Below are 25,028 nucleotides of genomic sequence, written 5' to 3' on the forward strand. Positions count from 1 at the left end.
TACTTCTTGATACAACACTATCTTTCATTGGCTGCCTCAGCTTTAGTACTTCTTGATACAACACTATCTTTCATTGGCTGCCTCAGCTTTAGTACTTCTTGATACAACACTATCTTTCATTGGCTGCCTCAGCTTTAGTACTTCTTGATACAACACTATCTTTCATTGGTTGCCTCAGCTTTAGTACTTCTTGATACAGCACTATCTTTCATTGGCTGCCTCAGCTTTAGTACTTCTTGATACAACACTATCACTATCTTTCATTGGCTGCCTCATCGACTGCCTCAGCTCATCGACAAAATGTCTCAGGATTCTGAAAGAAAAACATAGAAACACAATTCTTCTCTCCCCCCCCCCCACCTAGTTTTTATTGGCTTTGTCTGACGGCGATAAATGTACAAATATACATAAACGATTATTGACTGCTGGGGTGTTAGTCACTAAGATTGCGATCCTAGAGGGTCATTCACTAGTTTGGTCTTGCACTGAATGGATCGAAAGCCAATAACATGGATGTGTTTGTATACTAAGTATGGGTGCTGAGCATACTTAGAATAAGCAAGGAAAGTACATTAACAAGGGAAACAACTCAACTAATGTCATCAGGCTATAATACATTGCTCAGGCCTTAACAGCCTCCACCACGGGGAAATGCGGTCAGGGCGCCTCGTACGCTCCCAGTGTCCACGGGCTTTTTGGGACTTGTGCCAGCACTCAAACCAATAAATAATGTTCGTTTGTTTTTTCAACATTCATATCCATACCATGTACTGAGGAAGTTCGTGTATGCGTATCACCAAGACAGCCAACTCTTCTTTGGTCTCTTCAAGACCATCTTTGTCATTCCCAAAGAGCAAGTTAATAAATTCTTCAGCCGCCAATACTTACAGAGACTTCTTAGTCCTTGAGAGCATCTTCCAATATCATTTCCACAAAAGAGTTGGTGAAAGAAGCAGTCTTACTCCAACTGTGGTTTAAAACCGGTCCTCAGTGCTACTGTTGAAGAACACTGCACATGTGGCCTGCTTGTAAAGATTCTTTATGATTTGAAGTATATATTTTTTTTTATTTTATGTTGTACATTTCCATTGTCGCCCAGAGTACCCCTGCATTACTCTATCGAAAGCTTTCTTGAAATCAATGAAAGCATGATAAAGATTCTGTTGGTATTGAAGGTATTTCTCATATAAGATCCAGAAGTTTACGATTTGTATTGTTGTGATGTAGCCTAGTCTAGAACCTGCTTGTTCTTGTAATAAAATTTTGTCTGCTATCGGTTTTAGACGGTTTTGTATACATTTTAACAGGTGTTTGCTGGGATAGCTTATCAGGCTGAGTCTCTCTCTCTCTCTCTCTCTCTCTCTCTCTCTCTCTCTCTCTCTCTCTCTCTCTCTCTCTCTCTGAGTGTATGTGTGTGTGTGTTGAGCTGGTGAAACTTAGAAGAAAAAGAGCTAAGTCTTGTCAATATGTCTCGCTATCCAAGGGGAAAATAAGTTCCTTTGATGATAATTAGATCTATATGAATATTAAATCTACATTTGGACTAGCACAATCTCTAGCCATATGTTTCTTGGAGAAAAAAATGTGGTTAAACAGACTGGAAACAAAACTAAATCAAAACTTGTTAAAACACACCCACACAAATAGAAACACTCGGGAACTCACAGAAACACAAACAGGCACACAATAGAACAAAGAGAAAAGAAAAAAAAATCACTTTCACACAGCAAACAGGCAAGGAAAAATAAAAAAAACAAAACGGCCTGGCGTAGCCTGTATAATTCTCTCCGTTTCTCATATAAGAAACAATTTGCCGCATGAGCGTCATTGATTTTTTAATCTTACTTATTGATTTGCATTTTTTTTCCTCGCCAGGAGTTGTCTGTCCTTTTTGTAGCTTTTTTTTTTTTTTACTTATACTGATGAGTCTCAATCTCTTTTTCTTTCGTTCTCTCTTTCTCTTTCTCTTCCTCCCTCTCACTCACCTTCCCTCCCTCCCTCCCTCCGTCCCTCTATCTATCTATCTGTCTATCTATCTATCTATCTATCTATCTATCTATCTATCTATCTATCTATCTATCTATCTATCTATCTATCTATCTATCTGTCTTTCTATCTATCTATCTATCTATCTATCTATCTATCTATCTATCTATATATCTATCTATCTATCTATTTATATATCTATATCTATATCTATATCTATATATATATATCTATATCTATCTATCTATCTATCTATCTATCTATCTATCTATCTATCTATCTATCTATCTATCTATCTATATATATATATATATATATATATATATATATATAACCCTAACCCTATCTATCTAAAATATACAGTATATTGTTTTTTTTATATATACATTTATGATTTACGGACATGTCTCAAGGTATTCAGGGCTCGTTTTATAATTATGGGCTTTATGTCAAACATGGACATTGGTAATTTAACAGTGCTTTAATGGTTTCAGTATGGTGCGTGCTAAAGCCTTTGGATTCTGTACCGAGGGTCTCTTGTTAATCTTTCAACGAAAAAAAAAAACTGGATTTGTGAAATATTATGATTTTTGAGACAGCCATGAGTCCACCCAGGTCTTATGTTAAGAAAGTAAAAGCGTTTCGTCACTGGCTACATGGCAACCTTATCAACTGTCAGCCATACAAACGCATGAGTTTTACATAATGTTCTTCTTTATATCGCAAGGTTTGTTATGGGCATCTCTTTGACCAAAAGAATTCAATAAATCAATGGTTTTGAATATATACTAGACACTACTCTATCTACATTTACTTTTACATGTGTTAAGGTTCCTGACTGCTGTCCACACCTGCAAAGCTAATACACACTACGAAGAGATTTCTCACGAAGTCAAACAAAAATCAACAAAACAAAATAAAATAAAAATAAATACAACACTTTCACCTGAAAACAAACACAGAACTCTTTATGAAAACAAACACACAACTCTTTATGAAAACAAACTCACAACTCTTTATAAAAACAAACACACAACTCATTATGAAAACAAACACACAAAACTCTTCATGAAAACAAAGGGAGGTAATAAAGGTGAATGTAGATCTCTCATATCATATCACTTTTGACATCTATCAGCGTAGATACAAAGGAAAAGAAATGTGTTTCCCCCCCCCCCCCCCCTTTTTCTTGTCAGAAAACGAAATTCCTCTCAAAGGGACGCTACTGTCCAATCTCGTATCGGTTTCTTTGCCCTTTGCTCTGTAATCCTAATGTCATTTCCGCCTGAATATATTTTCGCTATTCATTGTCCCCTGACACTGCATAGAATATCTTTCACTGTAAACATCACAGAGATGCAGAAAGGAGAAAAAAAAAACACAAGAAGAAAGTTGCAAAGATAGTTTGTGTTGAAACTCAAACTCAAGATTGGCCTCGGATGGTCCGCTTAGGCAGGTAAAGAGGCAGGTTTCAATACTTTCATCATGAATGTCAGTTGCTATGAACTAACAACGATCACAAAAAATAACTATATCTCCGCCTAGACTCTAGACAAGGGGCTCTCAACCTGTGGCTCGCGACCCCTTTGGGGGTCAATGAACATTTGCCAGGGGTCGCCTAAGACTATCGGAAATTTCGGTTTTTCGTTTATTTTTCATTAAAAAAAATTGTTGTCATACGATTTCTTAAGTGTTGTAATAAACACATTTGTACCATAGATGGCCGAGAGGCTAAGTGCTCTTTAACTTGGCATGGCTTGGCTACCTATGAAGGGGGCTCGAGGTTCGACACCCGACTAGGGCAGAGTTGTGTTTACTGAGCACCTGAAGGCAGCTCGGAAAACCTTCTCCTAGATACCCCCTGGTCCACAATTGAGATTGGACCATAACGCTCTGAGCATGCTATAAGCATGAAAGTAGCGCTATATAAAAGTCATAATTTATTTATAGATGGTATACATTAAAGATAAACTTTTTTCTAAATGACTCTGGATCAGAAGAATGTTTTTTTGGACATTCCGATGGTCTAGAGGTTAAGTTCGCTTAGTGCGTTATCGCTAGGCGGTGGTGTCGTTTCTAGAGTCACTGGTTCGGGCCTCGGTCGGCTCATTCCCTTATTTTCGTAGCATTTTAATTCACTACTTTCTCTCTTAAAAACGTGGTCCCTGGTGCTGCTATTCATTTATGTTTAATATATGTATGTATCACATTTGTTTCAGCACCTAGCTTCAACTCTGTTTACGCTCCAGAATTAGATTGATTATTCACACCAGATTCTGCCCCGTCTAAAGATCTATAGTGACTCATCCGGGCACATCCATTGTGTTCCGAGAAAGAAGTAGCCATATTATACATATGCATTCAATGAACTGATCGTTATGAAGATATAGTTTAATGTGAACCTGGCCGCTCTGATTTTATTGAATAATTATAGAGGCGCGGTAGCTGAGCGGTAAAGCGCTTGGCTTCTGATCCGTTGCCTCTGGTTCGAATTCTGGTAAAGACATGGATTTTTAATTTCGAGCTCTTTGGGTGCCTCTAATGGGTATCTGGGGAAAAGTAACGCCAGTTGGAGGGTTAGGGGAGACTACAAGACACAGACATTAACTGACTACAAGGAAAAGGCTTATAGCCATATCCTTTGTGCTTAGTATTAGAAAATATGCAAGCCGTAAGTGGATTAGCGTAACTGCGTGAAACACTGTACTCAACAGGGCCGGATTAAGGATTGCGGGGCCTTTTGCGAAACGTAATGCGAGAGGCCCAATCTGGGTAGGGATAAGCTTAATGTCAAAATTAAGACTTTATATAATAAAATAAATTCGTCTACGCAATTAATTCTTATTAAAAGAAAGCTGTTAATGTGGGTTATTTTTATCGCGATTGGGATTGGCACCCCAAAATTGACAATGTTGGTCTATTTTTCAGGAGATTGTAATAATTTCTGGAGAATTCCAGGACTTTTGTATATTTTGCAATTACAGGAGATTTCCAGGAGTTCTGGATAATCGGGAGGCCGCGGTTTAACTTTATAATTTACACCAAGAATTAGGGAGGGGCCTTTGAAAGTGCGGGGCCCACTGCGACCGAATAGGTTGCATTGGCATATGGCCGGCCTTGGTAGTTAATACTACTCATCCGTAATCTTCGAATTGCAGACATAACCATTATTATAAATATTGGTGAAGGCTAAAAAAATAATAGAAACTTTACTAGTGTAATAGTTCTTCCATCTGCACAGATTTATTTCATATGATAGAACTATAACCGTTGTAATGAAAGAATCACAATCTGTGTCCACAGTTGTTATTTGTTGAATTCAAAGAGCTCATATTTGGGGCGACCAGATGTTCAGCTGATGATCAAAGGACATGTTATATTACATCAGATACGAAACTCAAGGTGACACATTTTAAGCACTGGCGATAAATATATTTCTATTCTAATCCGAGCGTTGCAGAGAGAATAGAGCCAAAGAGAATAGTGCCTCGTGTTGAAATTAAAACACCTTCTATTCTCAGACGAATAACAAACTAATAATAATTGCAATCCTATCTTTATCCATGGGGCGTGGCGGCTGAGTGTTAAATCCCTTGGCTTCTGAGTCGACGGGTCCTGGGCTCGATTCTTGGCGAAGGCTGGCATTTTGAGCTTTGATTCAACCCATCTCTAATTGGTACCTCATCAGTTAGGGAAATTAAATGCGATTGGTCGTTGTGCTGACCACATGACACCCTCGTTAACCGTGGGCCATAGATACAAGAACTATTCGTCATCTTCGCTATAGTTCTCAAGGTCTAAAAAGGGTGCTTTACTTCTTTTACTATCTTGATCGACACTTAAAAAGCAATGTTTAAATGAGTATACAAATTCAGCTTAGATAAAAGCCGACATCAATTTTATATCCTGCCCTATGGGTACAGAGGCTGCTGACTGCTTCCCTGTCTTTATAATTTGGTAGAGCCTGGATTCAGTACAGCGATGAACCTACAAAAAGAAAGGGTTCGGCAACCACTGGTTTAAGGCGATACCATTCCTTCAAGTAGACTGTTCCCATACATTAAATCCAAGGTAACTTTTTTTTTTAACTTCATGCAAACTTTTGCGAGATACCGTCAGTGGGTCTAGATTTATGGCCATTTTCCTTATCACCTCCAGTGGTACATTCATGGATATGGTAATTATGGTTTTGCATAAAAAAAAAAAATAAAAAAAGAAAATAAATACCTTTATAAAACAGTTAAAACAAGTGTTGTGATCAATGCATACAAATGTGTCCTTTAAATGAACTTTCTTTTTCTCTACATTTCAAGCCAAACAAATGTATTCGAGTCATTATTAAGTCTTCTCTAGAGAACCTCAAAGGATTCCATATGAAGAGAAATGAAACAAAAGAACAGAGAAGAATGCTAACAACGCTAAACAACAACATTTAAAATTATTCCCAGTATTTCTAGAGGTGAGGAATAGTCGATTTAACATGAAAAAAAAAAAAAAGGTCTAAGTGGATAATTTAATAATGTTTTCGTTCACGAAGAGTTGGCAACAGTTCATTAAATATGTTCAATTAAAAGATATCGCATGTGATATTTTATAAAGCATCAACAAAACAAATAAAAATTACATAAGCAACGCAGACCACTTTTTTTTTAAATATATGAAACGAGCACATATACATAACACATAATGCTCACTGATAAATACATGGACATATTATTATCTTATCTTATATAATACAGACGTTACTTTTAAAAAAGAAGATGATTACGTCCTACGCGTCATGCATTTAGTCATGCATATTAACCAATGACCTAAATTCTGCCAAGTCACTGGTTTTCCTGGCTAGCTCAGGCAACCCATTCCATGCTCTAATAGCACTAGGGAAGAAGGAGTATTTGTACAAATTTGTCCTAGCATATGGGACGAGGAATGTGCCTTTATCTTTGTGTCTTTCAGAGTATTTTATTAGATTTTTTTTTGTATTTGAACATTATGGTTCAGTGTTTTATGTATGATTGCTACTTTACATTTGAGTCTTCTATCCTGAAGGCTTTCTAAATTTAGTGATTTTACTAAAGGTGTTACTCTAATCAAATGTGAATATTCGTTTGTTATGAATCTCACTGCTCTATTTTGTGACTGTTCTAGTTTCTTAATGTTTTCTTGAGTTGAAGGGGTCCCAAACGGAGGATGCATATTCTATTATTGGCCTAACCAAGGTTAAATAACATTTTAGTTCTATGTTCTTATTTGATTTCTAAATTTTTTTTTTACTAAACCCTAATGCTTTGTTTGATTATTTTTTTTATAGTTTTATCAATATGGGAATTCCATGACAGTTTTTCATTTATTATAACACCTAATTATTTCGCGTTTTTTTCTCTGTGTCTGTATTCTTGACACACACTGACACAATAAAAGAAAAACAGACTGCTCGACAACCAAATGATATTGTAACCAGATAGACCCACAGTCACTATACAATTATCCAGACTTTTCGACACACTGACACAGTAACCAGCCAGACCTCATGACAATATATGACACTGTAACCAGCCAGACTTCATGGCAAGAATTGACACAGTAACCAACCAGAGATTTTGATGACACACTGACATATTAACCAACAAGACTTCTTTACGCATACTGACACAGTAACCGACCATATGTTTTGATACAACACACTGACACAGTAACCGACCATATGTTTTGATACAACACACTGACACAGTAACCGACCATATGTTTTGATACAACACACTGACACAGTAACCGACCATATGTTTTGATACAACACACTGACACAGTAACCGACCATATGACTTGATACAACACACTGACACAGTAATCAGCCAGACGTTTACCACAAATATTGACACAATAACCAACCAGACTTCTTGACACACATTGACACAGTGACAAGTCGGAATTCTTGTTACACACATACCGACACAGTAACCGACCAGACGTTTTGGCAACACGCACTGACACAGTAATCAGCCAGACTTCTTCACACATACTGACACAGTAACAAATCAGACTTCTGACACACACGGTCACAGTAACCATCAAAACGTTTTACTGACACTCACTGACACAGTAACCAGCCAGACACGAAAGGGCATGTTTAAAAGAAATAAAAAAAATAGGCCTATATCTAATCTAATGTAAGATGTTCATTCCTAGCTGACCCAAAAAATGAAGAATTGGTTGGTAGTCTGAGAGAAAAGTTCATTTCCGGCATTTCCTCAAGTCAGTCAGTCCTCTTGAGTACCGCCATTTCCTTACACTCTATGACCAGGCCCGACTCACGTCTGGACATGTGGTCAGCGTCTTTGTTGGTCAACGTGTCACGCTTTTCACAAGACCAGGGGTCACCCAATGGGATGTGCTGCTTTTTTTTTTCACACTTCGAATGGAAATTGTCAGATGAATAATTCTGTTTAGGAAAAATAATAACAGAGGCGGCGACCTACATTTTTGAAATAATTAGGAATATTAGAATTAAAATGATAATTAGTTTATTATTACTTTATTATTATAGCTTTTATATAGCGCTACTTTCATGCTTATAGCATGCTCAGAGCGATTTGGTCCAATCTCATTTGTGGACCAGTTGGGTGGGGGGGGGGGGGAGAGGGGGTATCTAGGAGTTGGTTTTCCGTGCTGCCTTTAGGCGCTCAGTAAACGCAACTCTGCCCGAGTCGGGTGTTGAACCTCGAGCCCCTTAGCTACCTAGCTAAGACAATCCAAGTTCAAGCGCGCTTAGCCTCTCGACCACGCTTCCCATTCCTACAAATCCATCGGTGACCGGTCACTTCATCCCCGGTCACTTCATCCCCGGTCACTTCATCCCCGGTCATTTCATCCCCGGTCACTTCATCCCCGGTCACTTCATCCTCGGTCATTTCATCCCCTGGTCATTTCATCCCCTGGTCACTTCATCCCCCGGTCACTTCATCCCCCGGTCATTTCATCCCCTGGTCACTTCATCCCCCGGTCACTTCATCCCCTGATATTTTCATCATCTGATAATTTTATCTAACAAATTGTAATTTTAAAAAGCATTAAATGAGCAATATTTAATGTATTCCTTTTTTATTTAAATGACAGAGAGAGAGAAAGAGAGAGAGAGAGAGAGAGAGAATCACACCCTAAATATACATGCAAGATTATTTCCAATAAGCACTCAAACAATTAATTTTAAGGCTTTAGGAACCTCATCATGACGGGAATGTTCACATAACTAGAGGCCCCCCACCAGTTTCGCTATCTAAAGTGAATATCAATAAACAAAATACATACTTACATTTAGGCTACGTGTAGGAATGAAATATCGATAGAAATAAAGTCCTATAACACAATTTGTAACTTTAATTTTTATAAGGAAGTCCGTCTTTATTAGAAAAAATTAAACCTTATTACAAGGCTAAAAATGACTCGCCCATTTTCAAGAAAGAGCGATTGAAAAATCAAATAAAGTGAAACATGGTCGTACTTTCACCACAGCTTGGCCTTTGATGATAAGTTATCAGCGGCACGGTCATAATTATTCTAATCGCATTTCTATCTCTCAAAAGATTTCCACTACTTGCACCACACATTGGCCTTTGATGATAAGTTATCAGCGGCAAGGTCATAATTATTCTAATCGCACTTCTATCTTTCAAAAGATCTCCACTACTTGCACCACACCTTGGCCTTTGATGATAAGTTATCAGCGGCACGGTCATAATTATTCTAATCGCACTTCTATCTCTCAAAAGATTCCCACTACTTGCACTACACCTTGGCCTTTAATCATTACGCTATAGCTAAGTACACATCCAGATTTAACATATAATATTAGATTTCTCATTAAGAATACAAAGTGGAAGAGGAAACACTGTAAACGCATTAGTAATATGTCATAAAATGTAAAAAAGAAAGCATTCTACATAATCATATTTATATATAAAATATTTAATTGGGGATGAAATGACCGGGGGATGAAGTGACCGGGGGATGAAGTGACCAGGGGATGAAATGACCAGGGGATGAAATGACCGAGGATGAAGTGACCGGGGATGAAGTGACCGGGGATGAAATGACCGGGGATGAAGTGACCGGGGATGAAGTGACCGGGGATGAAGTGACCGGGAACCTTCCCATTCCTACAAATCCATCATTATCACATCATTATCATTATTTTTTACTCTTAATGTCGAGTCTACACAAGCACTTTGAAACAAAAAAAAAACAACACTCAAATAAATCAAAGTAATTTAATAATGACAAATTATTTATCAATTTTGTTCAGTTCCTGGAACAATCAAGTAAGTTCTTCTTTTGTTCTGGGAACAGGACAATCATTTCGCTCTCAACAATTTTCCGATAAATCTGACGGTGTATTTATATCTTTGGGAAAATAAAACACTAGCTAATTGGCCACACGGTGAACGTTTTTGTTATAATTTGTATAATTATTTAATCATCTTCAAATTGAATTTGGCTTAGATCTTTTCACAAGTAACTAGATTACAAAGAGAGTTTGTGTTATCACACAAACTCAGAGGCGGCCCCCATCGAATTCATCAATGGACCAGAGCCTTGTTATGAAGTAATAACATTTTAAAAATCATTTGGCATTATATTTCACATAAAAGCAAACAAGACAACACTTCGTCTTTGGTAAGACTCTTTTAGCGCTTCTGGAATAAGTAGAGTAGCGTTAACTGATCACCTCAGAGCACCTATTTTAAAGTTGAAAAGATTTATTCTACCAGGCAGAGTGTTATATTCAACTTAAGACTAATGAAAAAGTACGCTTATTATAAGCTATCCTGACATGACCAACGCATAATTTTCCCCCCTCAGAACCGGACACAACAGAATGAAGCAACATATGTTCCGAAAACTGAAAGTCGGGACTAGGGATATTTGCACTTGTGGAAGCATCACCAGAGAATGCTGACCATGTCCTTCAAAGCTGCATACTCTCTCAAGATTCCCGAACAAGACTTTGGCCCCGAAACCCTCCTATAGAAGAAATACTATACTGAGAACTGCCTGATTTTAAAACCACTGCGCGGTTCATCTCAGATAAAGGATTACTGGTATAAACCTTCCAACATATCAAATGTGAACGAAGAAGTAAGAAGGCTCAGTTTTATTTTCAAATTTAATGAATGTTTTAGAATGACTTCCTGATTATTTCCCCTTTAAGATCTCTTGAAGTCTATTTCGACTTACCGCTGTCTCAGTGAGAAGTCCATAATTGCCACTTGGCGTGTAAATGTAATGAATTTTTTTTTTTAAAAGGGGGCGGTCCAATCAAAGTTCAAGGTCACTCGTACTCAGCTTTTCTTTATCGGATGATTCATATAAGATTATTAGTGAAATATTACATAAAGAGACAATTAAATGTAAGTATTATATATGGCTCCTTTTTATGTCGAAAGGCAATGGATGCCACCAGATGAGTCACTGGTTTTGGTTTTGTCTTGAGACGGGGCAGAATCTGGTGTGGCTAATCAAGCCGATTCTGGAGCGGCAGACTTTGCCACAATTCTTGCATGTGTATGCCTCTGATTTGGACATTACACCAGCAAGTGTGCTCCGCTCAAGTCATAAGATGGCTCAATCATCAGTGATCGTGCGCTGCAAATGGAGAGATGGGTAGAGCACTATGCAGAACTCTACCAGATTGAAAACGCCATCTCACCAAATGCTGTTTCCAACTTCCCATCACTTCCAGTTTTAAGGGAATAAGACGAAACGCCCTCAGTAAAGGAACTGAACGTAGCCACTGACATGCTTGCTATGCTGTCTTCTTCCCATGATAGTCCCTCCAGTTGGTGGCTCGGAACGGCTTCTAAGCATAAGTATGATGACTGCATCTGGAAAATGCACTCTGATTAGTGCCTATGCCCCCACACTATATTCGCTTCAGGAGGACAAAGACAAGTTCTATGAAGATCTCAAAATATCCATTGCGAACATTCCTTCTTCCTCAAGTATTATATAAAGAGATATTATTAGATGTAAGTATTACATTAAGAGCTTTCGAAATGTGTTACATAAAGAGACTATTAGATGTATTACATAAAGAGATTACCAGAAGTAAGAGTTACATAAAGAGTTATTGATTACGTTTCTACCAGACTGCACATTATGGCGCGAAGTGTTTGAAATGTCAAAACTAAAAAATTAATTAAAATTTGAACGCTCCGTCAAATTAAAAACCATTGCTTTCTTCGGATAACCACGGCATTATGCTAATTAGGTCACGTGAAGTGGACATTCCCAAATACATACGGAAAATCCCCCATTCCTCTTCCCATCTTTAACCTTTATTAATTCACTAAGAGAGAATCTGATCTATGAAGACAGGGTGAAGAACAATCATTACACAAGTTAAGTGCAGTCTGTATGTGTGGGAGGGGCGGAGTGAAGAGGACATTTGGCCCACATGGAGAATCTAGATTGAGCAACAGGTTGTTAATTGGGGGGGGGGGAGGGGAAGAGGAGGCTGAATATCTATAAAAAAAAACAAAATGGCGAGGGTGTACAGATTCTTTCATTGCCGATGATTCGGTTATCATAAAAAAAATCTTTCATACTAAGAGACAACAATTTAATTAAGCACTCACAATTAGAAGGTAAAGCCCTATGTGTGTTCTCGACTAAAGTGTGTATTAGCATGATATTTGTGCTGAAGGCAATAATTGTCTATCTTTTCCCTGGTTGGTATGATTTGAGAAACTTAGTCAAGTTTGTTCGGGGGGGGGGGGATGAGTGGTAAAGCGCTTGGCTTCCCAACCGTAGGGTACCGGGTTTTAATCCTTGTGAAGACTGGTATTTTTAATTTCGGGATCTTTAGGGTGCCTAAGTTGGGAAAAAAATAAATCCGATTAGTCGTTGCGCTGGCCACATGATACCCTCGATAACCACGGGCCGCAGAAAACGATGAACATGACGTCATCTGTTCTGTAGATCGTTAGGCCTGAAAGGGAAACGAAATGACATTTCAGGAGACATTTCACAAAGAAACGTTTTTCTAGTTCCAGCTTTCAGACAGGGCCGGACTTAAGCCACTGCAACCTATGCGACCGCAGTGGGCCCCCGCACTTTTATAGGCCCCGAGCTGATTGTATGTGTAAATTATTAAATTAAACCATTATAGCCTATATATAATAACATGGTTTCCGCGGCCACCTGATTTTCCAGGGACTCCTGGAAATCTCATGAAATGATTAAAATCTCCTAAACACTCATAAACATCTCCTGAAAAAATAAACAAATTGGTAATTTGAAATACATTCGGTAGTGATTCTGTAAATACCTGGAAGTATTCACCCCCATATTCCAGTGTAACAGAGAGATTTTGAGATACATTGCAATATAAACAAGGTCAAGGAAGCCTTATTGAAATCTCTCGTCTGCCAACTAAATAATATAAATTATTTCGCGCTTGTATTTTATAGCGCTGAACATTTTCAAAAATTTATTACATTGTTTATTTAATAATTTGTTAACCAGTATGTTTATTTAATAATTTGTTAACCAGTACTTCCGTATTCTGGACACAGAATACAAAAAAAAAAAAAAAAAAAAGCTTGCTAGTTATTTTCCTCTATGTGCAAAAAATCTCCAATAGTTGTTTTTAAAACTTTGCTTTACTAACATTTTGATCGCAATCTTGCATGTCGCTGATAATAAAATTTTTATTTCATGACATGAAACGCTTCCATCGTTCCGTCTTGTAGCCAGGCTAGTTTATCGACCCCAGAGATACTCCTAGTCTTTTAGTACTCATCTTTAACAGTATAACAGGAGGAGGGATGGAGGGTGAATGTTTTGTATAAGCCTACAGCACCCCTCCCAACCCTCTCTCTTCCCTCGCCCCAGCTGATCCTCCCGAAATCCCTCATTAGTTAGATTCCCTCTGACGAGTGGTCGCTACCCCAGAACCCAGAGCTGGACAAGGTTTTTGTTTTGAAGGCGCTTAATCTTAGTTTTGAACCGTTAGCCCCCGCGCCCCGCGCCCTCCTAACCCCCTCCCACACACACCTAATCAATAGTCCGGGATCTTCCAGTTCAGTAGAGAGATTATCTGAGTGCAAGACGTCACAAGACAAGACGTATATCAGCCAGGGAACGTTTGATTCCATTCGAGACGATTTCTATTTCAGACACCAGAAAAGCATAGAGTTTAATATATTGGCTCAGAAAGAAGATATGTGTAATACCAAGATGTACCAAGACTCTCCATAGATACGGACGTCAATGTAAATGCTTCATGAACCAGAGCATATACAGCGCTGTTTCTCAATTATGTTCGACTCATTCATCTGTAACCAACTACCTTCAAGGATTGCTTCGTTGGTTTAGAAATCGTCATGTACATTTTTTAAAAAAGATAAACAAGCAAAATGGAGGAAGAAAGAAACAAACAAAATAAAGAAAGAAAGACAGAAAGATAGAGATAGAAACAAAAAGTTAATCAATTTTTACAAAAAGATGGAAGGAAAGAAAAACAGAAAGAAAGACAAACAGAAAGAAAGACAAACAGAAAGAAAGACAAACAGAAAGAAAGACAAACAGAAAGAAAGACAAACAGAAAGACAGACAAACAGAAAGAAAGACAAACAGAAAGAAAGACAAACAGAAAGAAAGACAAACAGAAAGAAAGAACGAACTGAAAGAAAGACAAACAAAAAGAAAAACAAACAGAAAGAAAGACAAACAGAAAGAAAGACAAACAGAAAGAAAGACAAACAGAAAGAAAGACAAACAGAAAGAAAGACAAACAGAAAGAAAGACAAACAGAAAAAAAAAGACAAACGAAAGAAAGAATAACAGAAAGAAAGACAAACAGAAAGAATGAACGAACTGAAAGAAAGACAAACAAAAAGAAAGAACGAACTGAAAGAAAGACAAACAGAAAGAAAGACAAACAGAAAGAAAGAACGAACTGAAAGAAAGACAAACAGAAAGAAAGACAAACAGAAAGAAAGACAAACAGAAAGAATGAACGAACTGAAAGAAAGACAAACAGAAAGAAAGACAAACAGAAAGAAAGAACGAACTGAAAGAAAGACAAACAAAAAGAAAGAACGAACTGAAAGAAAGACAAACAGAAAGAAAGACAAACAGAAAGAAAGAACGAACTGAAAGAAAGACAAACAGAAAGAAAGACAAACAGAAAGAAAGACAAACAGAAAAAAAGACAAACAGAAAGAAAGACAAACAGAAAGAAAGAACGAACTGAAAGAAAGACAAACAAAAAGAAAGAACGAACTGAAAGAAAGACAAACAGAAAGAAAGACAAACAAAAAGAAAGAACGAAATGAAAGAAAGACAAACAGAAAGAAAGACAAACAGAAAGAAAGAACGAACTGAAAGAAAGACAAACAAAAAGAAAGAACGAACTGAAAGAAAGACAAACAGAAAGAAAGACAAACAGAAAGAAAGAACGAACTGAAAGAAAGACAAACAGAAAGAAAGACAAACAGAAAGAAAGACAAACAGAAAAAAAAAAAAGAAAGAAAGACAAACAGAAAGAAAGAACGAACTGAAAGAAAGACAAACAAAAAGAAAGAACGAACTGAAAGAAAGACAAACAGAAAGAAAGACAAACAAAAAGAAAGAACGAACTGAAAGAAAGACAAACAGAAAGAAAGACAAACAGAAAGAAAGAACGAACTGAAAGAAAGACAAACAGAAAGAAAGACAAACAGAAAGAAAGACAAACAGAAAGAAAGACAAACAGAAAGAAAGACAAACAGAAAGAAAGAACGAACTGAAAGAAAGACAAACAGAAAGAAAAACAAACAGAAAGAAAGACAAACAGAAAGAAAGACAAACAGAAAGAAAGACAAACAGAAAAAAAAAGACAAACGAAAGAAAGAATAACAGAAAGAAAGACAAACAGAAAGAATGAACGAACTGAAAGAAAGACAAACAAAAAGAAAGAACGAACTGAAAGAAAGACAAACAGAAAGAAAGACAAACAGAAAGAAAGAACGAACTGAAAGAAAGACAAACAGAAAGAAAGACAAACAGAAAGAAAGACAAACAGAAAGAATGAACGAACTGAAAGAAAGACAAACAGAAAGAAAGACAAACAGAAAGAAAGAACGAACTGAAAGAAAGACAAACAAAAAGAAAGAACGAACTGAAAGAAAGACAAACAGAAAGAAAGACAAACAGAAAGAAAGAACGAACTGAAAGAAAGACAAACAGAAAGAAAGACAAACAGAAAGAAAGACAAACAGAAAAAAAGACAAACAGAAAGAAAGAACGAACTGAAAGAAAGACAAACAGAAAGAAATAAAGAACAAGAAAGAAAGAATGACAAATTGTAGGAAAGAGTGTGATAGAAAGCGTACTTTATAGAGAAAAAAGAGACAGAATTAACATGTGGTCAGTCGTTGTTCTAAATGTACCACCCACTTTGGTTAATCACAGTCTTTAAAACTTGCTTTTGATTTTCAACGCTTCTCTTATTACTGTAAAATGAACAAAATAAAGATTTAATTGTAGTAACTATAATTGATGGCATTGGTAGGAATAAAATTGAACTATTTCCACATAATCTGCCTCAAAAAATACTGAATGTTAAGTGCCAAGATAAAATACATGTCACAGAAGTTCTCTGAAGAGCAGGCTTTAAAACCAGCCATAAAATACCTGTCACAGAAGTTCTCTGAAGCTTTCAAACCACCCAGACGATCCTCGTGCAGTCTCAATAGCGATGGGTAAGCTTCGTTTGCAGAGTGGAAGATTCCCACATCTTTGAAAGACTCCTTTAGGGACAACTAAGGGAAGCAATCACAAGGTGGACAACGAAAACATTTTAATGACATTCTCAAAGCGTCTCTGAAATTCTTCAACATTGACCCCTGCCAGCTGGGATGCGGAAACATAGGACAGAGCATTGTGACGTCGCGCTGTGAATACTTGCGCAAAATTTACAGAGGACACGAGAACAACGCTGACATAAGAAAAGCGCCGAAGAAAAAAAAAGCCAACAGTCACAAGTTCCAGCTTGAAGTACCTGCCCAGTTTGCAGCCGAACATTCCGGGCTCCTATAGATCTCACCAGCCACAAGGGCAAGCACAAAACCACAATGACAAGCCCCGTGGTTGACGAAAGAGGTCATCAGTGAACAGTGATGGACGAACTATATATAAACAACTATAATTACTAGTAATCTATGTGCATCTATGTTATGAATCATTGGAACAAAGAAGAAGGCGCGGTGGCTGAGTGGTAAAGCGCTTGGCCTCCGAACCTGAGTCCACCCAACTCTAATGGGTGCCTGAATTTAATTTGGGAAAGTATACGTGGTTGGTTGTTGTCCTGGTCACATGACACCCTGCTCGTTAAAAATAGGCCAAAGAAACACATGACATTAACATCATCTGCCATATAGATCGTAATGTCAAAAGGGGGAACTTTATTTTTTTTTTATTGCAACAGAGAAGAGATGATGCTTTAGCTTTCAAATGGACCTTTAGAAATGTAAATAGCATAACTACTCGGTATAATCTTCTTATCTTATATAATACAGACGTAATAAACGTCTTATGTAATCAACAGGACTGATTTGTGGACTATTTTATCATCTTTAAAAACACGACCTTACTAGAAATGTACACCTCCCATTTTCTTGTGAAAAAAAAATGTTTTACGCCCGAAAGAGTTTAACCTTTGCACCAGCCAGTCAATCAAATGTCATTTGATTTATATAATGTTTTATGTTTGAAATGTTATTTTATAGTTACAGTACTTATGTTCAGTTCTATAAGTGAAGGCCTTCACAACTTATGCTCGTTCTATAAGTAAAAGCCTTACAACTTATGTTCGATATAGAAGTAAAGGCCCTTACAACTTATGTTCGTTCTAGAAGAAAAGGCCCTTACAACTTATGCTATTCTATAACTAAGGGCTCTTACAACTTATGTTCGTTCTAGAAGTAAAGGCCCTTACAACTTATGTTCGATCTAGAAGTAAGGCCCTTACAACTTATGTTCGTTATAGAAGTAAAGGCCCTTACAACTTATGTTCGATCTAGAAGTAAGGCCCTTACAACTTATGTTCGTTATAGAAGTAAGGCCCTTACAACTTATGTTCGCTCTACAACTAAGGGCTCTTACAACTTATGTTCGTTCTATAACTAAGGGCTCTTACAACTTATGTTCGTTCTAGAAATAAAGGCCCTTGCAATTTATTTCGATCTATAAGTAAAAGCCTTACAACTTATGTTCGATCTAGAAGAAAAGGCCCTTACAGCTTATGTTCGATCTAGAAGTAAAGGCCCTTACAACTTATGTTCGTTCTAGAAGTAAAGGCCCTTACAACTTATGTTCGATCTAGAAGTAAAGGCCCTTACAACTTATGTTCGTTCTAGAAGTAAAGGCCCTTACAACTTATGTTCGATCTAGAAGTAAGGCCCTTACAACTTATGTTCGTTCTAGAAGTAAAGGCCCTTTCAACTTATGTTCGATCTAGAAGTAAGGCCCTTACAACTTATGTTCGTTCTAGAAGTAAAGGCCCTTTCAACTTATGTTCGATCTAGAAGTAAGGCCCTTACAACTTATGTTCGTTCTAGAAGTAAGGCCCTTACAACTTATGTTCGATCTAGAAGTAAGGCCCTTACAACTTATGTTCGATCTAGAAGTAAGGCCCTTACAACTTATGTTCGATCTAGAAGTAAGGCCTCTTACAACTTATGTTCGTCCTGTTCAAACAAGTATTTATTGATTTCGCTGTCCGACCCCTCGACCCAAAATCCTTTCTCTTTGATTTCCGCCAATCATCTCGACTTTCATACGTCCTGCCCGTCACGTGACATATGCGTGTAATAGGAGGTCCAAATGTCAGATCTGCTTAGGATTGCGTCATTGTTATCTTGTCCGTCAAACATGGGCCAGTTTTTGTGGTTTTTTTTTGGGGGGGGGGGCTGTTTGTTGAGACTGTGTCAGATTGGATTTGGTTGTGGGATAGGGGGAAAGATTATGTGTGTGTGATTGGGGAACAGAAAGAGTGGGATTATGTGAGGTTGTGTGCGTGAGAGACGGGAAGAGAAAGAGAGAGAGTGAAAGAGAGAGAGAAAGAGAGAACAAGATTGATACAAAATATGAAAAAGGAGCTTACATGGAAAGAGGTGCTAATCAGTTGCCACGATAATTGATAGTGACAGAAATATGTCAAACAAACATAAGAACCAAATGCCTGATGACATATGAGCGTATGTTCCTTTTTTTTTCGGAGGGACGGGGGCTGGGGGGGGGTAGTTATTAGAGATCTTCTTACGTTCTCGACTAAACTACACTGTACAAAACAATGTTGTCGTTTTTTTCTTGCGTAGTACTTAAAGAGTCAACATCTAGATCTGGACATATATGGACATAGAACCATAACGTTAGCAATAATAGACTTGTGTTCGAGTCTGAAGACTAAAAAAGAAGTGTAGTGTTTCATGTGGCTACGCAGCCCCAGCTGCGACCTACATATTTTGTCACAACCGACGCAGACATAACCGTTGTCCGCCGGTTAGATTTTATTTTCACCGTCTTCGTCTATCCTCGACAGTAGAAATGTTAGAAATAAAGAGATGGAAAAATAAAGAGAGAAAGAGAGAGAGAGAGAGAGAGAGAGCAAAACTTACCGGTACAATATTTATGGCAATCAATTTATTGGATCATTTATTCCTTCAAAGGTCATTATTTTGGTGTCGCTCATGTAAACATTTAGACAGTAAGACTTTAATAAATGTGTTTCATGGGTAACGCTAACGTCTATAAAATGATCCGATATAGGCAATCGTAACAGCACACTGTCCTGTGATACAGGCTCTGATAAGACCTATTGAGCAGTTCTTTGACATAGTCCTCTTACACAGTACTCTGACACAATCTTCAGGAACAGTATTCTGACACAGTCCTCTGACGGTCACCTGACACAGTCCTCTGACATAGTCCTCCAAGCATCGTCCCAATCAGTGTCAAGATTTTCTTGTATGTTGTCCTTAAAAAGACTTTTGAATTCAGAAATTCCAGAGAACTACAATTGTAGACATTTTCAGCGTATCAGAAACTCGTTAAGTGTATGTCCATTCAGCGAGACGTCTTTACCTGTGGTCAGAGGAGACCAATAGTTCGTTGCCACGTCTCAGGTCAGTGTTGAGGTCTACTATAACGATTCACGCTCCTGTTTGCAGACGATATCGTGTTGTGGGAGTCGGGCAGAGATCGCCAGCAGCTCATTGGCACTCTGCAGCAAGCACTGACGACAGTGTCTTTTTACGCCAGGCTTGGGGCCTCGAGGTGAACCACTCGAAGTCGGTGGTTACTCGTGGTTCACGTAGGGATGACATAGTGAAGGAACCAGTTGAGCTCCGGATGGACGGCAAGATTCTGGCATGGGACAAAAAGCCCAAGTACCTAGGGGTCATCATCTATCAGAAACTGACCTTGTGCGACCATATCCGGCAAGCCCCTCGTAACTTCTGCTATTAGCGCACAATGTAGCCGCAGCGCCTTGGTTTTTATTGGATTTTTCTTTCCGGTGACAAACTTGTGTGATATTTAAATGACCCTCGCCACCATCTTTACCTATCACTCAGTTTGCTGAACCGTCGGGGTACCACACTAGATCTGTTGACCGTCTTTCACCATACCTCTGTCTTTTGCCTTTGATAAAATTTCTTTCAATGACACATGCTCACGGCCCCCCTCCCCCCCCCCCCAAAAAAAAAAAAAAAACGCATACATACACTATCAGGTAGGACCACAGGGGTGCGGTGGCTGAGTGGTTAAGCGCTTGGCTTCCGAACCTGGGGTCCTGGGTTTAAATATCCGTGATGACTGGGATTTGGAATTTTGGGATTTTTAGTCCACCCAAACTTTAGTGGGTACCTGACTTTAGTTGGGGAAAATAAACGCGGTTGGTCGTCGTTGGCAAATAAACAGATGACATTGACATCTGCCCTATTGAAAGATCTGAAAGGGGAACATTATGTAGGAGCCCAAATCTACTGTTAAATGACTCATTACAAAATCAAACAGGCTGTTACAGATTTAAGTGATTTAAGTTCTTTATTAATTTGTTCATATTTTTTTTTACTTACTCTATCTTTGAACACAAAACACATTAGAAAAAGAAAAAAAAATAAGCCTAAGAACCACAGTAGATAACATCATATTTATACCATGAGACTGCTTGGAATATGTTCTTGACATTTTGCACAACTACCACACGGTAACACGCCACCCTCAGATCCTCTCTTCAATTTTCATGTTTTTTAAGCCATTGTTTTCTATTCCCCCCCCCCCCCAGTTCCATATGGTAAGCGTTTCTAGAACAATCCTCTGGAGACAGTCTTTGTTAATATTTCCAAGACCGACTGTATGACTTAAAAGTCCCCATTTTACCATAGTCATTGTCTAGACTTGACGTCTGACACAGCCACTACTCCACAGTGAGAAAAGATTCAATTTGTACAGGAGCTTTAGTATTTGTTAAATGTCAAGAAAATCTAATAAAGTTGTTAATTGGTTAGGGTTAGGGTCAGTTCCATTCTAAAGTTGATACAGTCTTGATGTTTACATTAACTAGAGAGTTCAGATTTAGACATACACTCACCAGGACATTGTGTACAAGTAAATGTAACTATGTTTGTTACAGAGAGTGTAATTTATTCATTTATTAGTATACATTTACCAGAAGGTGAAGTATTTTAACAAAAGTTTACTTGGTTATGAGTTTATCTTATCTTATCTTATCTTATCTTACAAAATACAGACGTTACTTCAAAAAAAGAAGATGATTAAGTCCTATGCGTCATGCATCTAGTCATGCAGGTTAACCAATGACTTAAATTCTGCCAAGTTTAAACAGGGGTTAGTACTCGAAAGGGTATTTTCGTCATTATTTCGAATACAGTTACCTGCGCTTTCTTTACAATTTGCTTTGTGAGGTCGGCTTTACATTCACATTTCTTTGAGCAATATAATACATAACAGAAGAAGACTAAAAAAAAAAAACGACATGGAAACGTGTGAGTCAGATGTAATAGAACCTAAAAGTAAAAAGTAAAGTTTCCCTTTCAGGAGTTGAGGTCTATAGGGCAGATGATGTAAAGGTCATCTGTTAATGTGGCCTACGGTTTACGAGAGTGTCATGTGGCCAGCACAACGACTAACCGCCTTTACTTTTCCCCAACTAACGTCAGGTACCCATTAGAGCTGAATGTGTCAGAGGCGCCCGAACATCCTGAAGTTAAATATCCCAGTCTTCATCAGGATTCGAACCCCGGACCCCGGTTCGGTAGCCAAGCGCTTTACCGCTGAGCCACCGCGCCTCCGTAATAGAACCTACAGAAAAAAAAAAATTAAAATGAAGATTAGGGGAAATTTCGAAAGCGACAAAAACAAACGAAAAACAAAACGGTTGTCAAGGACGCTTTATTAAAAGATCAATGCTGCCAACTAACTAAAAAAAAAATTTCTTGAAAAACATGTACGAGAGCTTTGAAATACGATTCAGCCTTTACAAATGCTTTTTTTTTACTACGTTTATATTAACTCACTCTGTCTGTTTGTTTGTTTCAAAAGTTTGTACACGCTATTTCTACCACGCACTGTCTCGGATTAAACTTAAATTTAGACAACTATTTCTTTTACCTGACAAAACAAGAATAAAATAATAATTGAAAAATTAATTAATTAACTAATGGTAATTAATTTTTTTGTTTGGTATTGGGCAAGGAAAAGAAATTGTACTTGACTGATGTGATGGTATAAGATAAGATAAGGTAAGATAAGATAATTTTATTGATCCACTCAAATGGAAATCAGTTTGACTACAATTGACAACCTCAGCGTAACTACTTTACAAAAACAATATGGATGAAAAATTCGAACATTCACGCACGAAACACAAACACATTCACAACCAGCGCTTTATGAGTTTGACTTCTATGTACTTCTCGATGACGACAGCTGACCGATAGTGGGATAAAGGAGTTTTTAAATCTTTCTTTTTTAGTCCTAATAGAAAGGAGACGACCACTTCATTCAGATCTTCGGTAACAGTGGTTTAATGGGTGAAAGTTGTCTTTAAGAATCGTGAGTGTTTTGGAAATGCATCTTTCTTGAAAAAGCTCTCCAGGAGATGGTAGCTGTATTTGAGTGATATACGATGCTTTTTTAATTAAGTCTATTAAGTCTATGTCTTTGTGCCAGTGAAGTGGCAAGGTTAATGAGACTGCTGATAGATGCAGTGTAGAAAAGTTTGATTATTGTTTTGTCTATGTTAAATTTTCTTAGCTTTCTGAGATAGAAGAGAATAAGCTGAATCAGCCACTATAAACTTTGTAGGTCGTTGCTTTAACGTTTGAAGCTAACAATAGCTAACTATACAATTTTCTATTTTCAGGCATTTGCTGGCATAGTGATTAGTGTGTTGGCTTGAGGAAGCCTGACCCCGAGAGTTTGAATTCAGGTCTTGCAACTGTTTTTTTTTTATAAATGCATTTAAAAAGCGATCACAGTAACATTTACCAGACATTTCCTTCTTTCTCCACCACTCTTTCCCAACTAGTCAAGATTAGTGATAGGATCATAGCGGATGGAGAAAGCTAAAATTGCGCTGAACAAAAACAATTGGTAACAAATATTTCTAATCGCCACAGATTTATTATTGTTAGTCTAAATCAATTACATATTTAATTATATGACTGAGCCAAACTAACTGATACGCTTAATATAAACTTTGTTTTTTTTTTAAGTATTTATTTATTTATTTTTAGACAACTTTAGATAACTGAACAGGTTATTTGTCTGGCACCCATTCTCGAATCAAGTTGAATCTTTAAACAATTATTTATTGTACCTAACAAAACATAACAATTAGTCAATAAAATAAATAATTGGTAATTAACAATTTTGTTTGCTATCGAATGAGGGAAATAACTCCTACATTATTGAAAGTTATAGTTGTAAGTGCGGGGCTCTTTTTTCTTTAGATAAGCTTTGTTATTTAAAAAAAAAGATTTTTAAAAATATTTTATTTCTTTTTTCCTACGAAGAGAACTGTGTCTCTCCCGAATCATCTAGCCATTAATCAGTTCGTATTGATCTGTAACTCCTCACTTGACTGTTCATGGAAACATGTGTGCCCTAACCCTAACCCCTTCAAACTAGTCTGTTACACGTAAAACAAATATGCGCAGTCCTAGCTGTGACCTACATGTTTTACCACATCCAGCGTAGACAAATTCCGAACCAAGGAGTTTTCAGTTCAAAACCCGGTGATAAGTGATACTTTCAAAAAAAAAAAAAGCATACAAGCAAATAGGCTCAGACATAAAGACACGCAATACTGTAAGCACGCCAAATGTACAAGAATTGTGATCATAAAATGTTAAGACACCATCGCATCTACTTTCTGTTACTTAAAATTTTAAATTTACAGTAGTTTAAATGTCTTTATATATCTGCTGAAAAAAATAGAAGGACTTACTTGTTATGGTCATCGTCAATCCCAGGACTAAAGTTGACCAACAAAGGTCATTGAGGTGCTGACTCATGATGACGAACTCTTGGATTGATTCCCCGCAGGGTTACAAATTACGTGCGTGATTTCCAAATATCCTGTCCAGGGGTCATCTGGAGAACATTCAACGCGCTGGAGGGCCTCCAATCACATGTTCTACTCTCATTTGAGAGTCTAGAAGTCCAGATGGAATTTGTTTACTGTACATACATCTTTTCCTGTAAGCTGTATAAACATGGGCGACGGAGCGGAAAGCTCTGTATAAAAAATTAAACGCTTTAAAAACAAAGTCTTTTGTAGTTTAGTAAATAATAAGTCATTAACTGAGCTCTTCCAAGTAAGCAGATTCACCACTTTTTAAAAAATTCATTTCGAACTCAAGCAAGCCATAAGAAACGAAGAGACATAAAATAGTATGAATGCCTGGTCGTGTTGTATGCGCTCTGAACTGTCGTCTCGATGTCCCAGGTTCAAACAATTGCCGCCACAATGATCC

The 25,028-nt window shown here is 37.6% G+C and overlaps 1 protein-coding gene across 1 annotated transcript in view; it reads right to left on the reverse strand.

Moving 5' to 3' along the window:
• Positions 1 to 25,028, reverse strand: part of LOC106079601 (uncharacterized) — a 46,167-nt gene that overhangs the window by 17,854 nt on the left and 3,285 nt on the right. Inside the window, exon 2 of the mRNA XM_056013377.1 lies at positions 24,500 to 24,789. Coding sequence (XP_055869352.1) covers positions 24,500 to 24,566 — 67 coding nt within the window. The 5' untranslated portion in view covers positions 24,567 to 24,789. The remainder of the gene's footprint in view (positions 1 to 24,499; positions 24,790 to 25,028) is intronic.

This window comes from Biomphalaria glabrata, chromosome 16, assembly GCF_947242115.1.
Source record: "Biomphalaria glabrata chromosome 16, xgBioGlab47.1, whole genome shotgun sequence".
Taxonomy (NCBI): Eukaryota; Metazoa; Mollusca; class Gastropoda; family Planorbidae; genus Biomphalaria; species Biomphalaria glabrata.